The sequence below is a fragment of the Grus americana genome, chromosome Z, assembly GCF_028858705.1.
Source record: "Grus americana isolate bGruAme1 chromosome Z, bGruAme1.mat, whole genome shotgun sequence".
Taxonomy (NCBI): domain Eukaryota; kingdom Metazoa; phylum Chordata; class Aves; order Gruiformes; family Gruidae; genus Grus; species Grus americana.
In genome coordinates this window covers 37,796,604-37,812,263 of record NC_072891.1, presented here as the reverse complement: position 1 = coordinate 37,812,263, position 15,660 = coordinate 37,796,604, and the positions used below count along the sequence as shown (strand labels likewise).

Sequence of the window (15,660 nt, the reverse complement as noted above, 5' to 3'; positions counted from 1 at the left end):
GAGTCAACAGTGCGCCCTGGCAACCAAAAGGGCCAACCGTGTCCTGGGGTGCATCCAGCACAGCATTGCCAGCCAGTCAAGGGAGGTGATTGTCCCACTCTACACCCCACTGGTGCGGCCCCGCCTCGAGTACCGTGCGCAGTTCTGGGCGCCTCAGTATAAGAAGGACATCAAACTGTTAGAGTGTGTCCAGAGGAGAGCGACTAAGATGGTGAAAGGCCTCGAGGGCAAAACTTGTGAGGAGTGGCTGAAGTCACTTGGTTTGTTCAGCTTGGAGAAGAGAAGGCTGAGGGGTGACCTCATCGCTGTCTACAACTTCCTTAAGGGCGGCAGCAGAGTGGGAGCTGCTGATCTCCTCTCTCTAGTGACCAGTGACAGGACACAAGGAAACAGAATGAAGCTGTGTCAGGGGAAGTTCACATTGGACACTGGGAAAAGGTTCTTCACTGACAGGGTGGCTGGTCACTGGAACAGGCTCCCCAGGGAAGTGGTCACAGCATCAAGCCTGTCAGAGTTCAAGGAGCATCCGGATGATGCTCTCAGTCATATCGTTTAGTTTTAGGTAGACCTGTGAGTAGCAGGGAGTTGGACTCAGTAAGCCTTTCCAACTTGAAGTATTCTGTGATTCTATGATTCTGTGTTCATCCTGGAGAAAAAAAGGCTCCAGGGGACCAGATTGTAGCCTTTTAATATAAAAACCAGGCTTATATGAAAGATGGAGAAAGACTTTTTATCAAGGCTTGTAGTGACAGGACGAGGAGCAATGATTTTAAACTGAAAGAGGACAGATATAGATTGGACATAAGGAAGAAATTTTTTACTGGAACAGGTTGCCCAGAGAAGTTGTGGATGCCCCATCATCAGAAGTGTTCAAGGTCAGGTTGGACGGGGCTTTGAGAAATCTGATCTAGTGAAAGATATGATTGACTAGTCCAATTAAAATAACAAAAATCAAATTTGAGAAAAATAAAGGAAAATAAGGACAAAAATTTGTCAGAATGCTTTCAGATTACTGTTTGTTTTCATGCATTTAGTCTGTCATGTTTGTTTGTCACTGCAGTGTTCTTTTTCTTAAGAATCTTAAAAAGTGTGTTTAGCATTAGATTTGCACATACAACACATATTGCAGATATACAGAAAGCAATTACACTTGCAAATGTTTTTGAGTTGCTCACTAGCCAAGAAAGGCAGAAAACAAGCAAGAATTAAAATGCCTTTTAGCTAAACAATGGCAAGAGGTCTCTTCACAGTCAAGTGAAAAGAGAATACAATACTAAATCTCACCTGGCCTGCTGTATCACAAAGATAGCATCTAGAACACATTGCAGGCCCCAAAATACTAATACCTCAAATCTGAACATGCCTGAGCTCAGATCTGCATCCAAGTTTTGCAGCTGGTCTTTACAAAACAAATGTGCTGAACAGGAACCCAAGTTCTCCATGCTTTGAGGAAGTTTGAACCTGGGTTTGAATCATGTGTGTTAGCCCAGCTCCACTGAAATGCTCATGCTTTCTCCTGTGCAATCTATTGCTTGGGACTTCAGAGAATCACATCTTAACTTCCTTTTTATAGGTAGTAAGGCTTACAAAAACTCCACATCATGCAAAGGCCTGGCTGATTTAGTTATTTTTCATGTAAATCTCTGAATAGATTTATTGAAAGAATTACGAATATACAAAAGCTCTTCCAGTGAACCTGGACGTAAGAACAGTATATCATCCAAGTGAAGGCTTCACTGACATTTTTGTTAGGTAACCTACTTCTCAACAGAAAGACAGATTAATGGCAACCGTACCCATCACTCATGTGTACATACAATGCTGACTACCGTTCATTCTAACCCAAATCAGTTTCTCACTCAAAACACCAACATATAACATCCCTGTGGCAACTCTAGCAATGGATTACATAGGCTATAGTTTTGATCAGGGTAATGAGAACCATCCTCCAAAATCATTTGGTAGTACAGATGACCTAAGAATTTTATGACATTGACTGTACTCCCATGGAGTGACATGGTATACCTCATCAGAACACTATTTACTTTTGTGGATGTATTCAGCACTTATGATAGCATTTGTGCAAAAATGTTTTTCTCTTTATTCTACCTTAAGATAGCAAAGGGCTTATTCTAGAAGTCATAAAAACCCACAGTATTTAAAATGATCATTCTGACAGCATAGGAACATTTCATAAAGTTTGCCTTATTTAGTAGCACCAGGATTAGAGCAGACTGCATTTATATCATTGCACAACAGTTTCAGTAATTTATGTTAGGTTCTATCTGATAAAGAAGCAACCCAAAACCTAGAATAACTGTTCCATTGTAATTTTAACTCAAAAAGTTTAAAGGACCTTTTATCAATGTTAGATGTGAAAAACTTTGGATTCTCTTGCCATCTAAGCCCCTGAGACAGATGAGTCCGTGACTGTACCCTGAAACTACGGGTCACAGCCACATGCTTGGAATAAATTCTAAATTTAGTTGTGAAGCAACAATACAACAGTAGACAATGTTTTGGTATCAAAGGTATATACAGCTTAAACTTTAAACAGTATTTTTAAAATACATAATATTTGATATATTGCCTTTTCAGTGCCAGTCAATGTTGTTTTAATGGCTTCTTATTCTATTATTTAAGTTTAAACTAACATCAATAACATGCATCTATTCCATCATCATCTGACAGGCACCAAAATATTTGATGCTTGATATGTGAACTGATAATCTATGTAATCAAAATGAGAAGATATTACTCCTTAATGAAATAAATCAAATTTATTTTTGGCTTCCTCTTTCTTATGAAAAATATCATACAGCATAAAATTGACCTAATTTTAGCTAATTTAGCTAGTTCATTTAAGCCTAACCTCCAAAGTTATATCTCAGTGGCTATTTTACAGATCAAATGAGTCAAACTGCAATAAAACTGAGTCATTTATGCAGATCTACTGTTTTCATCCTGCAGAATGCAGTGGCAGTGGGCTGAACAACCAAACTAGTGAATCAATTACTTCAGCTAATTTAGCAAGCAGAGCTGGTGGAAAGGGTATTTCATACTGGTGGTTTGCTTGCATTACCAAAAGGCAGCCATCAGCTCAAGGAAGAAAGGGAGGTATTTGAAAAGGAAAAAAAAAAAAACCAAAAACATTCCAGCAAATAATAGAGCCAGTATGAAGCATCTAAACAAAGCTGGGATTGTGACCCTTTCATGCGTGTTCTCTCTTTTTTTTTTTTTTTCTTTTTCTTTTTTTAATTCTCTGTCACTTTTATTAGTGAGGGAAACTTGTCAGGACGATGTTAATGTTGACTTTCTTCTGCTACTAAACATACAAACCTCATCTAATGGTGGAAAACCTCCACTCTAGTCAGCAGTTTACACATAATTTCCCAGAGGTAAGAGTGATGATCTCAAATTTTGACCCCTTAAACCCAGATTCAGTATCCATGGGACTCCATAACCAGCTTAGCACTCTGCTATACACTCACACAAACTGTTTCTTGCTTCCAAATTCAGCCAGAAGGAGCAGCAACAGTAATGGGTAGGGTTTCTAAGCAGATTGAAAAAAAAGACTACTTATCTATTATCTGCTAAAATAATTCCCAAAACACTAGCACATCCTGCTCTTCTGCTACTTACAACTGTACTTTACTAGAAAGTGATGATGAATTTGGAAGACGATGGGAAAAAAATCACAATTACTTGTCAATATGTGAAGTACAATTCTAGAACATAGAATATTTTTAGGACTAGGATGGGTGAACTTGGTATAAGAGAATTTATAATTTCTTTTATATTATGAAAATGTATTCAGATACAAGGAAATTAAATAAATGCACATGAATTTCAGCTATCTAAAGAACATTCAGCCATTTATTAAGTCTGAGTTTGCTTGAATCAACATGCACACTTATTAATACCTGGATTGAAAGTATGTGACTGCTATCAATCACAATGCTGGATGACAAACTCCAGCTGTGTGGTGCAGTAGACAGACAGCAACAAAAGAAGAGCCAGATTCCAAAGAAGAGGGCAAAGACCATATTGCAGTGTCTCTCTGCCTGCTCTGCCTATGTATTTCCAGCATCCCTGTAGCTAAAGTATCCAACAACTAATAAAATTCAGTTCTCTGTAGGACAACCATTGCTAGTTTGGCCCTCAAAAAAACCAGCAGTGCTCTGCCGTTCTCCTCTTTACAGGTTTTGACCAGCAGTGCTGCATGACAGTTCACCATTGAGAGGAGATGATGAAGAGTTTCTCTTTCCTGAGCTTTGTATTTAAAAAAAAAAAAAAAAGATACTGAAACCGAAGGGCAAAACACTCTGGAACCATAAAAATAAATACTTCTTCACTCAGTATATAATTAAGCTGGGAGGTTCACTTTCAAGAGAGTTGAGGCAAACAACTGTAACATTTAAAGGGGGTCTGCTCTTTTGTGTAAACAAGAATATCTGAAGTCATAAAGAGTTAATGCTAACAAAGAGCACGAAAAGTTTCATGTTTTGAGGTTTATCATAGTCTTTAACTACTAATTATCAAAATGTTATTTTCCTGGGGCTTATTCTGCCACCAGAGTGACCCAGTGCTGCTTTCTGTCTGCGTGGGATACCAGAACGCATGGTTCACTTGGGCTGACAACTCCTGTCTGCTTTGTGACTGGCATATTTGTTTGTATCACTAACATACTAAATGTCCTTAGCATAATCAGGACCAGTTGTTCTAATGAAATGTGCTGTTAAACATCCCCTACCCTGAAATGCTTGCCATCTAAAACACTAGAAAACAGAATTTCTCACTAACACTTTCCATTCTTTCATCACAGCTGTGAAGGCCTAACACAAAACATGTTCCCAAAACAAACAACACAAGCACTAACATAACTTTGGCAAACAAAAGCTGGAAAGAAAACTGGTTTCCTTTATTTAGCTGCATATATTAACGGTGCTTAGGAATGGGCAATTAGTCTTTGCATTTCTTCAAAGCAGATGCACTGGGCTCTCTCTGTTCATGTAATGCTCTGAAAGTCACCTCATACAGACCTAGAAGACATAAGGCATTTTCAGCATTCCTCCCAGGATGAGAAATATTTAGGATTAATTTGTTCCAAAACATCTAAATGGGTTGCCAGTTTTCATTTGCCAGAAGTATCTGGTATCTTCCTTCATGCTGCCATGGAATTATACACAGTAAATACATGAGATAAACTGTACCAACCAAGAAATTGACTCAGAGAGGTGGACATTTTGTTCTAGCCTTGCCAGGTTTGAAATACTCATGCATACAGGCTTATTTCCAAGCTTTCAAAGTCTGGATGAGTTTCTTTCCCCTGCTCCCTCTCTGCCTTTTCCTTAGTGACTTAAAATGCTTGTTCAGCACAAAAATTAATCATTTAAACCCTTTATTTCATTAGCAGTTGCACATAGACCAGGAAAAAGGAAAAACAATCACACATTTGATACTGTGCTAATTCCAGGTCAAATTTTACTATTTATGATTTATTGCTACTGGCTAGCAAAACTCGTGCACTTAATTAAACCCCTGCATCCTATCCTGGAAACGGAGGGATTCCACATCTGAATGGGCCAAAGTTTGCAGTTGGTTTCTTAAGGCAGGAAGCATTGCTTATGTACTGATGGGACAGTAGTCAGGTATTGTAGGAAAAACAAGCACTGTGTAATTTATGAGTTTATTCCCTGTTCCACTGGGGTAGCTTCAGGGACATCCTGAATAGCAGAAGAATCAAAGAGAAGCAGATGGGGAGAGCCTGCCCAGAAGGAGTGGTTTATACTCACGTACTACAGAGCACTATGACTACCACTACTACCACTACTCTGGTGGAGCTCCAAGACTTTTCCTCCATAAAAACTACTGTGGCAGTTCTCAGGGAGGGAGCAGAGGTGTAATGAGCAAGCCCATATATTATTCAGATTCCCCAGATCTCCTGATATGCTTGTATTCGTGTTTACATTAAAGGAACATATAGAAAATCACTTACTTTCCCAAGTCTGAAAAGGATGCACTGTGATTGAAAATAAGTTCCTGTCTCTGCAATTCCTGATTTTCAGATGTTTGCAGAACCACTATTTGCTATGGAACTAGCGAGAGATGACAATTTGGCTCCATGTTTAAAAACCAAATTATTCTATTTTCTTTTTTTTTCCATAAGAAGGGAATAGAAAAGTACTCTCTTTCCACTGATTTCAGTAGATACCTTTGCCTATCTTTTCCCCTTCCAGCAGACTTTGCACAGTGTCAACTCAATAATTGCTGGAACCAGGAGACCAAACTGTCCACAGATAAAGCTAAAATGCACAATATTCTATTCTGATCTTATGGTTCAATGTCTTGTGCTGTTTCTTGTCCTTACTAAACAGGATGATGTATTAAAAGGTCAGATGTAGGAAGCAATTTGGAGTGTATTGTCACAGTTTTATTAGCATCGGTTTTATAAGCACATGAAAGAAAATACAAAAGACACATATACAGGATGGAAAATTGTATTACGTTTTTATACTACAACATACAAGGTGTCAGAGATGGCAGTAAGTCACAAAGTTTGGGTCTGGAGTTTTCCTTCATATCCTTTATTAGAAATCTTTTAATATTTATGACATATACCATGTATATTGCAGGTAAACTTTTTCCTAAAGTAGACAGAAATAATATTTGCTAGAAATATTTTGCAGGTAAAACTTAGATATACTATACAGCAGAAATAATGTCAAGTAATTTGTCCATGTTCCATTGGGTCACTGGGTGACGTGGTTTAGGCCCAGCCGGTAGCTGGGTGCCACGCACCACTCACTCACCCCTCCCCCGGCGGGCTGGGGAGGAGAACAGAAAAACAACGGCAAAGCCTCGAGGGTTGGGATAAGGGCAGTTTACTGGGACAGCAAGGGAGAGGGGAACAATCAACAACAGTGCTGATAACAGATATTCACAATGGGCGACAACAGAGAACAATTTACCGATCCCACGACCGACCGACCCGACGCTCAGCCTGTCCCGGAGCCACACCGAACCCGCCCCTGCCCGACCGGCCCCCTTTTATGGTGAGCATGATGTCACATGGTATGGAATAGCCCCCGGCCAGCTTGGGTCACCTGTCCCGGCTCCTTGTGAAATTAGCCTTGCCAGAACCAGGACACTGGGGAGGAATAAAATCTCAGATGCCTGACTGGGTACCCAGACTTCATCTTTGCATTGAGCCATTCTACTTCTGCCTGTTGAGAAGGGTTTGCTGGTATGGAAGACTTCCCTCAGAAGAATTATCATTCTTTCTCCTATAGCTCAGGATGCCATGTTGAGTCAATATGACGCTTTTATAGTCTCAGCGTGGCTGAGACTGTGGGGTGCTAAACCTAGTGAATTAGCTGTAGTCTGGTACAAGTGTGTGAAAAGTCTGACCGCTTTAATGGTGAAAGTGTAGGGAGGTTTCACTTTTCAGTAGCTGGCAGCCTTGCAAGCTATCCAGGCGACTTTTGTATCTTCATAGGTTCTCACTATATTTTAAAAGGGTGTTGCCTTATCAAACATGTTGGCTGCTTGCCTGAATTAAAAACCACACCACCATATTTTTTGACACTGAGTTGGAAATTTAAGCATAGTTTAAGACTTCTACTGATTACTTCTTATGGTCTGACACATAGGAGTAGGTTGAATTCTCCCATCGGTAAAGTAAAAAGCATTCACCCACTTACCTGCTGCTCAGGCAGCGTCTCAGTGAATACGATGCCCCTCCTCCACAAGTGCGCGAACATTCGCTCCACGAGCCCCAGGCATCCCACAGCGAGTCTCGGTCTTCCTCTGAGCGAGCGGTTCTGGAACTCTGAGGAGAGGAAACAGGGAAAAAAAAAAGAATCAGGAAAAATCATTTAAAGGACAAAAAATATTGTTGCTAGCTTAACATTTCTTTTTCCTGGATATCATTTTGGTCATTGAAAGCACTGAATAAATCTCATATTCTCTGGCATTCCTACTGATTGGCAGCCAGTTCTTGTAGTGGTGGTTGCTGTATGAACTTGCTTTCATCCTTTGAGTATCACACTCTGTCTCAATTTGAGCTGGTGATGACTATTAGAAAAATAGCACTTTGGACAACAGTGAGGCAAGGGAATTTTCCTGATTAAAAGGAAGAGATGGGAGTATTGTGCTTTGAAGTCTTGTTGCTGTGTTAGAAACTATGACAGGGCATATTAAAAAGTGCTTTCCAAGATGCTCTTGAGGAAAAAAAAGAATCACAACAGAGTGAATCAACATGATACAAAGACATTCAACATACTGACTTTCGTGCGCTCATCACAAGGAACTAGAACTATTGTTACTTCTTCTCTGTCCAAAGATCTCCTATAAAACTTTCTGGACAAAGATTCCCTAACTGTTTTATCCCTATTATTCGCTAACTTAAAAAAGAAAGTGCATACTACCTGAAGAGCTAGAGCTCTCCAATGCCAGGCACAGATGCTGGCAATGCTATTGTTAATGCCAGTGGTTGTACGCAAACAACTTTGTAGAGAAGCAGCACTGATGGACTCAGAAATGCTCAGCTCTTCTAGGATTAACTAATAAATGTACAGCAATACCTGGCTCAAATAATGCAGTCATGCACGTATCCAGCATTTGATTGTCATTCATGCAAATCTACTTTAGAAACATAGATCTGTATGGACACAAATAATTTAACCATTTAGAAAGATAACCTACAGAAGCATACAAAGGTACATGGAAAATGCCTGTGTCTGGTGGAGACCAGGCAGTGTCCTCCTTCAAAGCTTGGCTTGTGCTGTGGGCCAGGACCTGGTGAATAGCATTTCTAACTGTATTTGAAACAAATCAGAGGGCAAGACAACTATATGAAGGAGACGGTGGTGCTACACTTTCAACAGAGAAACCCAGCAAACATCACTGCTAGCCCATGTTAGAGGAATCAACTTTAGCTTTCAACACTGAGGGATCATTTGAGACACAGAGATAGCTCAACACTAAATAGTTTTATCTTCAGTGAAGCTGTGTAAAAGTTTTGTCATGAAGTCTGAAACCTGGTGAAGTACACCAGTCTTGAATATTGCTATTCACAGGCAAAAAAGAAAATGTTGGAGATGGTTTAGGGCTGTGAGCAGTTTCAAATACATCTGTTTAAGGGAGATACTGAATTTGTCACACATAACCAAGATCCTAAACTGAAAAGTCTGTGTCTGCAGAGTAAAGGACTAAGTCTGGCATGTTAGGATATGAATTGTGTGTTAATTGGGATTTATCAAGGTAAGAGATTAACTATTCAGGATACTTTAAGGAGCCAGGAATGTATTATATATGCTAACCATTAATAATGATAGAATTTTCCAATATGGAAACCATTTAGTCTTATAAAATTCAGCAAGGGGATTGCAGTTCACCCACTAGTGTCATCTATGAAGCTGAATAAACAGCCAGGCAAGATTAGCTGAAGTGAAAGCCCATGTCTTTTATTAGCTGTCTCTATACTCAGCTCAATAATAAGGCCAAAGTCTCACACTGAACTCTGTTCTCCTGAAAACAGAAAGCCCGTAATCTCAGTGTTGTACACATTTGTACCCTCTGACAGTCATTAGCTCCATGCATCTGAAGGATCAAAACATTGCCAGTGCTGTTCCCACGGGAGTCTTCCTGCCCTGAAGTGAGTCATTAGCTCATGGATCAGTACTTAGCTTACTCACGTTGACACAGTAATTGTATTGCTATATTTCTTCCAAAAGCCTGATACTACTCTGAGATACACTGGCATAATAAATTAGTGGTAACTAAATGAAAGTTGATCGTGTTAAACCTGCTTAAGTGAGCTCAGACTGTATGCCAAATTGGCAAACTTCTATGGACATATTGTTGAAGGGAAAAAAAAAAAAAAGATTTGCAGGACACCTGTCTAATCATTTTCTCTTCTTTCCCTCTCTTCTTATTATTGCTTTTATCAAGGTACAGTCCAAATCTGATACTGAAAAATTAGTCAGTCTGTTTAGGCACAATGGGTTAAAAAAGAAAGGATTTTCCTCTCTGCAAACACACCAAATATGGTTATTTCTTTTGAAAGGAAGAGCTCAGTGAGCGGCAAAGGTCAGGTGCAGGACGAGCACACAGCAACACACCAGATTGTCCACACAGCCACAGCTCCCCAGCATTTCACAATGGTCTCCTGCTGCATTCCTCATGCTGCTGCTCACGGACCCTTCAAGGGCACGAGTGCTCCTTTTTTTAAAACAGAGTACAAGGCAAATACACAAATACCACTTAAACAGAGATGAGTCTATTTGGCCTTCTGACACAAGAAGTGTTCTTTGTAAGAACAGTTTTTGAAAGACCTTTAGGATCTTGTCCAAAGCACGTTGAGGTCAAATGAAAAGTCCATCGAATTAAAGGAGCTCAGGAGCAGAACATCAAAAGATAAGATGAAAAGGGGACCCAACACAATTTGTAAAGATTTTTTTTTTTTTAATTAATCAGATAAATCTTGTGAATGAGAAGGAAGCTAAACCAAGCAGGCAGAAGGCAAGCTTTCTTCAAACAGCTCTGCTCAAGCACCTCCGTTCTGATCCTTCTGTCCTATCTTAGCACTGTTGCTAAGTGGAGGTTGCCAGCTATGCCAAATAAAATTGTTATTCTATGGTGTGGCCAATCTCCATTGTGGATTTGCTTCATGGTACACAGTTTATAATGTCATTTTAAACACATGTAGTACTTCCTTCTGCAGAACAGCTTTTGGAAGATAGTTTAGATGGGTAATTGAATCAGGTTTTTGTTGCTGTAACATTTAGTATGTTGTAATTTTGTTTTGGATCTACTGATGGGGAAAAAAAGGTAAATTAGTGTAGTCTGTGAGATATGATACTGGATTTACCTAATGAGTGTATGACAATTATTTGATACTGTCAGTTTATCTTATATTTATTAAAGAGCAAAATAATTTAATTCAACACCATAATTGCAAGGGTAAATGTAAAAATTCAAGTAACATAAGTGATTGAATTTTGACTATGGCCAGATGTGCTCCATCCTCTAGATACAATCTCACTAACATTTACACATGAGATAAGAGGAGTGACACACCAATTTACTGAAGTTATTTCAGCTGACTGCTTTCTGAAGGGTATTTTTTATAAAATGAAAATGTATGTGTGCACTTTTAGTCTGCTAAAAAGAAAATGTCTGTCTGTGCTTTTAGTTTACAAGGAAACAAGTATCTTCAAAATGCAAATGGGTGCTTGTCTTGATCATTCACCACTGGTTGAAAGCCCAAATACATAATTAAAAAAGGTTGCAAGGTATAGTCATGTGAACCAAGTACTCTTACTTCATCACAAATTATAAGCATCAGCACAGCTAGACATTCTAAGGGTCCAAATTTTTCTGAAATAAATTGTACTCCCACCCAGAGGAGAGCCATGTGCCTGTTATTTGCATTCCAAGATTTGTTATAAGACCTATATATTCCCAGAAAGCATGTGATCTCAAGCTGGAACAGGCTCCAAGTTTTCTTTTAACAAGTGGAATAAACATAATTCATTTCAACTCTATCCATGTTTAATGTTAAAGAAAGTAGAGTGGTTTTTCCCTCCTGTGAACTACACAGTTAAGATTGAGCTTGAAATTCTAGCCATACCTGAAAAGCCATTTTAAATCTGAAGAAGATTGTCTATTGCAGGTCTGTTACAGCTTTAAAAGATGTATAACATTACTAGCTAAGAATTCACTGTTTAGCACAGATTTTTCAAAAGTAACTTATACCACTAATTAATAATTTCTACCCACTTTCAACAAAGTGAACTAAGCTGAAGAATCTAAATTAAAATAATCTTGGTAGCAGTCAAGAACATTGTAGTGTACTGCAATAGAAGAACTCCAACAGTACTCCTTTAAAATCCTAAAGTTCCTTCCAAAAAGAAAAAAGAAAAAAGAAGAAAAAAAAAGAAAAAAGGAGAAAAAAGCAGAGGGAGAGGAGTGTACATTCCTCCAAGGTGCAGAAGTAAAGCTGCCACTACTTAAAGCTTCCTTTAAGTCTTAGAAAAAGTCTTTTATCTCTAACAGAAGTACCCCAGGTTGGTGCTTCTCAAAATGCCAGTGTATGCCAACAAAGCAAACTATAGACAGTTGTCAAGGTTCTTTACGTCCTGCTGCTGGTATCAGAAGAGCTTCATTCCTCCTTCTGTCCATTCTTGGAGGACCTCAGCCTGAGCTTCCCAGGAAACACCCACTGCTTTGTCTACACAAAACTCACGATGTTGTGACATCTACAGCATCAATGGCAGAAACGTCACCTGCAAGAAATTTGCTTATCAATGACCTACATAAAACAAATAAGTCTCTGAGCTCTAATCAAAATCAGCTCTTTCTTTATTCCTCATCACCCTAATACACACTTAACCTGAGAGTGGTCCTGCTTCTACCACCCAACACAGCAGCTCCAGAGGAAATGGGCATGAGGACTCCCAAAGTGTTCTCTAATAAGAAAGAGAAGGAATGCCTTGTGCTTTTAGATAAGAAAGCAATAAGGATCACATATATAAAAGGAAATCACTGTCAGTGGATAGGGTGTTCAGATTAAGATGCTTTAAAAAGAGAAAAAAAAAAGGCTTTAAATTATGTGCTGAACAAAAGACTTCTTACAGTATAAACAAAAATAATCTGACATAATCATGTAAGACTAAAAGAGCTAGGTATCCAATTTTATTCTTAAAAAAATCCAGCTTCAGTCTTTAACAGTAATTTCTGAATTTATTAAAGAGTTATCAGGCATTTATGCTATATTTGGATTATAAAATGAATAACAGGTCTTTCCTACCCTCTCCACTAACACCCAGTACACATAAATCATTTAAACTATCTGGAATACTATGTAAAAAACACAACAAGTGTCACACATCCTTAAATCACAACAGCTGCCTGGCCATCCAGGAGCTGCATCCCTGATGAGAGAACCATGTTTCTTCTAAGAGCATGTGTGCACATGTGTGTGTGGGTGCACAGAGGGAGAAACGTGAAAAGTAGCAAGACCTCTGTTCATATCCTGAGACCTATAAAAGGAGTTCAGCCTTATGAAAATAAATCTTAGTCGCATACTGGAATTGAATTTAAAATTTTGTTTGGAACTGAGCTATCCCTACAGAATCCAACTATTTGTCAGTGTCACACAGAAAAGAATGCATATAAATGCAGATCATGTTGTTTAATTGCTCCTCAGTTTCCAAGGGCTTGTCTTCCTCCTCATTCAGTAAAACGCTGCTAAAGTCATATTTTTAAAGCACCTATTGTGTTCCCTAGATTAAACAGTAATACAGATAGTGAAAAATGCAGTTAACCTCTTGTTGGACTAAGGCACTAAGGACTTTAAGCCATAGTTATTTCCCAGATGATATGCACCACTGGGTTTGGTTAAGAAATTTAAATCATCTGGTTCTTATCATATCCCCACTGTTTAGGGGTATGATGAACTGTCAGTGACAATATACAAGGCTCCTCTGAGGCCATTGCCTAAACTTGTCTACTTGTCTTTTGCTACTGTGAAAATTCTATTAGGGACAGAAAACCACTATTTTTCCCTATTATATGGTCTTTCTGCCCTCCCTTTTTAGATACGTCCAAGCGCATCCCTATATGAATTCTTGCCAAGTCATACATTCTCTGTCTTTGAGTAATACTTGATCATCCTTTGATGTTTGTCACTGAGGTCAAATATATGCTTCACACAGTACTGAAATGCTCTCTGTAGTAAACCAGGAAGAAACTGCTTTCAGCACCTACCTAGGTGTGTAACAGCAGGAGACAAGGCCAGTGACCTCATCTCTTTTTAAGAAACGTATATTTCAAAACTTCAACCAATGTAAATATACGGTTTATAAGATTTCGTTTGCACAATGTTGTGTATCTTTGTTGCATTCCATCCAAGGTAACAGCTGGATTACAGCTCAGATGGGAAACTACTTGGAAATCTCTGGCTTTTGAAGGAAGGCAAGGCAGAACAAAATCACAGCCAGTTGAATTAATATTGGTAATTACTGTCAAACAAAATGTTAACATGCAAGACATTCCTGACTAGCTGTTGAAACTTCTCAGAGTGATTATCTTGGAAACATCATAAGTAAAATATTCAGACACGTTCAGTTTGCAATGCACAAAAACCATGTTTAATGTACCTAGGCAAAGACTTGCACATAATTTTAAACAGTAGTGTATGATCGAAGCACATCCACTCTTCCAGAATAACTGTACTATACTGAAGAAAGGGCTTACTAAAAGAAGCCTTATCCTTGTGAGGAGCATAATTCCCTGGAAGCACTAGGATTCCCCATCACAACAGTTGTCCTCCAGCTCCAAGCAGATATCTGCCCATTTCATGTACCTCGTGAAAGCACAGGTCCCTACGCCAGCCTTAGCAATATATCCAAGGACTTAATGGGAATGAATGCCAACCTATTTTCTTCTTCCATGGGGTCTAGTGTCAGGATGGATGAACACTGTTAGCTGGTGTGGTAGATAGCTTGTCTTCCCATTATCCTGACTGTACCCCATGTAAAGACAAAGAGAGGACTTCAGCCACAAGACCTGCCGCCCAGCCACCCTCCAGAAGGACCACACAAGCCAGAAAAACCTGCCTACCTAGCATTCTAATCAAAGTAATAGGAGTTCTGCTCTCACAGAAGTTAAAAGAAGATGAGAGAGAAAATGTCCTTGTGCCCACACTGCCAGAGCTGTTTACTGCACCTGAGATGCTGAGTGACCACAGCTGCAATTTCTCCCATGATTAACTGCATGCTTTCCATATGGCCAAATCAAAAGGATGCCTACAGAACTGTTCAAACTGCTGCTAAAACACTGTTCTCTCTGGCAAACAACCTGGGAAGAAAAGTAGCTGCAATGAGCATCAGGTATCTTGAGGTGGAAGTGGCTATACCTTATACACTGGCTCCACTGCTCCCTGGAAGGCAGCAGCTCCCTCCTACTGGGTGTGGGGCTGTGAGCTGAGCACTTGCCCCAGGCTTCCACAGTCTGGGAAATTAACTGCGGAATTTTTGTCTCCTTTGCACTTGCAAGACCAGGCAAAAGGCCTGTTAGGGGATCAAGAGAGTATTTCCTATGGAAAATCCCTGGCACAAGGAAGGCACTGGCACAGGAGCACACACGTGTAAAGGGTATCTACTGTACTTTGCGTAATTACATTATGCTTAGACTTTGCTAGGGCAGATAAACAGGCCAGGATTTATTTTTTCATTTCAGCCTCTTAAAAAAGAATTAAAAAAAAGTCCAAATGTCCTTCTGGGTACTTGCATTGGGTTTGCGTGGCAAGGTTTTGGTAGCAGGGGGACTACAGGGGTGGCTTCTGTGAGAAGCTGCTAGAAGCTTCCCCTGTGTCTGATAAAGCCAATGCCAGCAGGCTCCAAGACGGACCCGCCACTGGCCAAGGCCAAGCCCATCAGTGACAGTGGTAGCACCTCTGGGATAACAGAGTTAAGAAGGGGAAAAAAACCCAAACAAACCAGGAGCAATTGCAGCCAGAGAGGGGAGTGAGAAGATGTGAGAAACTCTGCAGACATCCAGGTCAGTGAAGAAGGAAGGGGAGGAGGTGCTCCAGGTGCCGGAGTAGAAATTCCCCTGCAGTCCATGGAGAAGACCATGGTGAGGCAGGCTGTC

The 15,660-nt window shown here is 39.7% G+C and overlaps 1 protein-coding gene across 6 annotated transcripts in view; it reads right to left on the bottom strand.

The window, feature by feature from the left end:
• ADAMTSL1 (ADAMTS like 1) overlaps positions 1 to 15,660 on the bottom strand; it is a 463,393-nt gene that overhangs the window by 174,368 nt on the left and 273,365 nt on the right. For all 6 annotated transcript variants that reach the window (XR_008574683.1, XR_008574684.1, XM_054810181.1 and 3 more), the window contains one exon: positions 7,704 to 7,831. Coding sequence is in view for 4 of the 6 variants with exons in the window: in XM_054810181.1 (XP_054666156.1) it covers positions 7,704 to 7,831 (128 nt within the window). In the remaining 2 variants the exon portion in view is untranslated. The remainder of the gene's footprint in view (positions 1 to 7,703; positions 7,832 to 15,660) is intronic.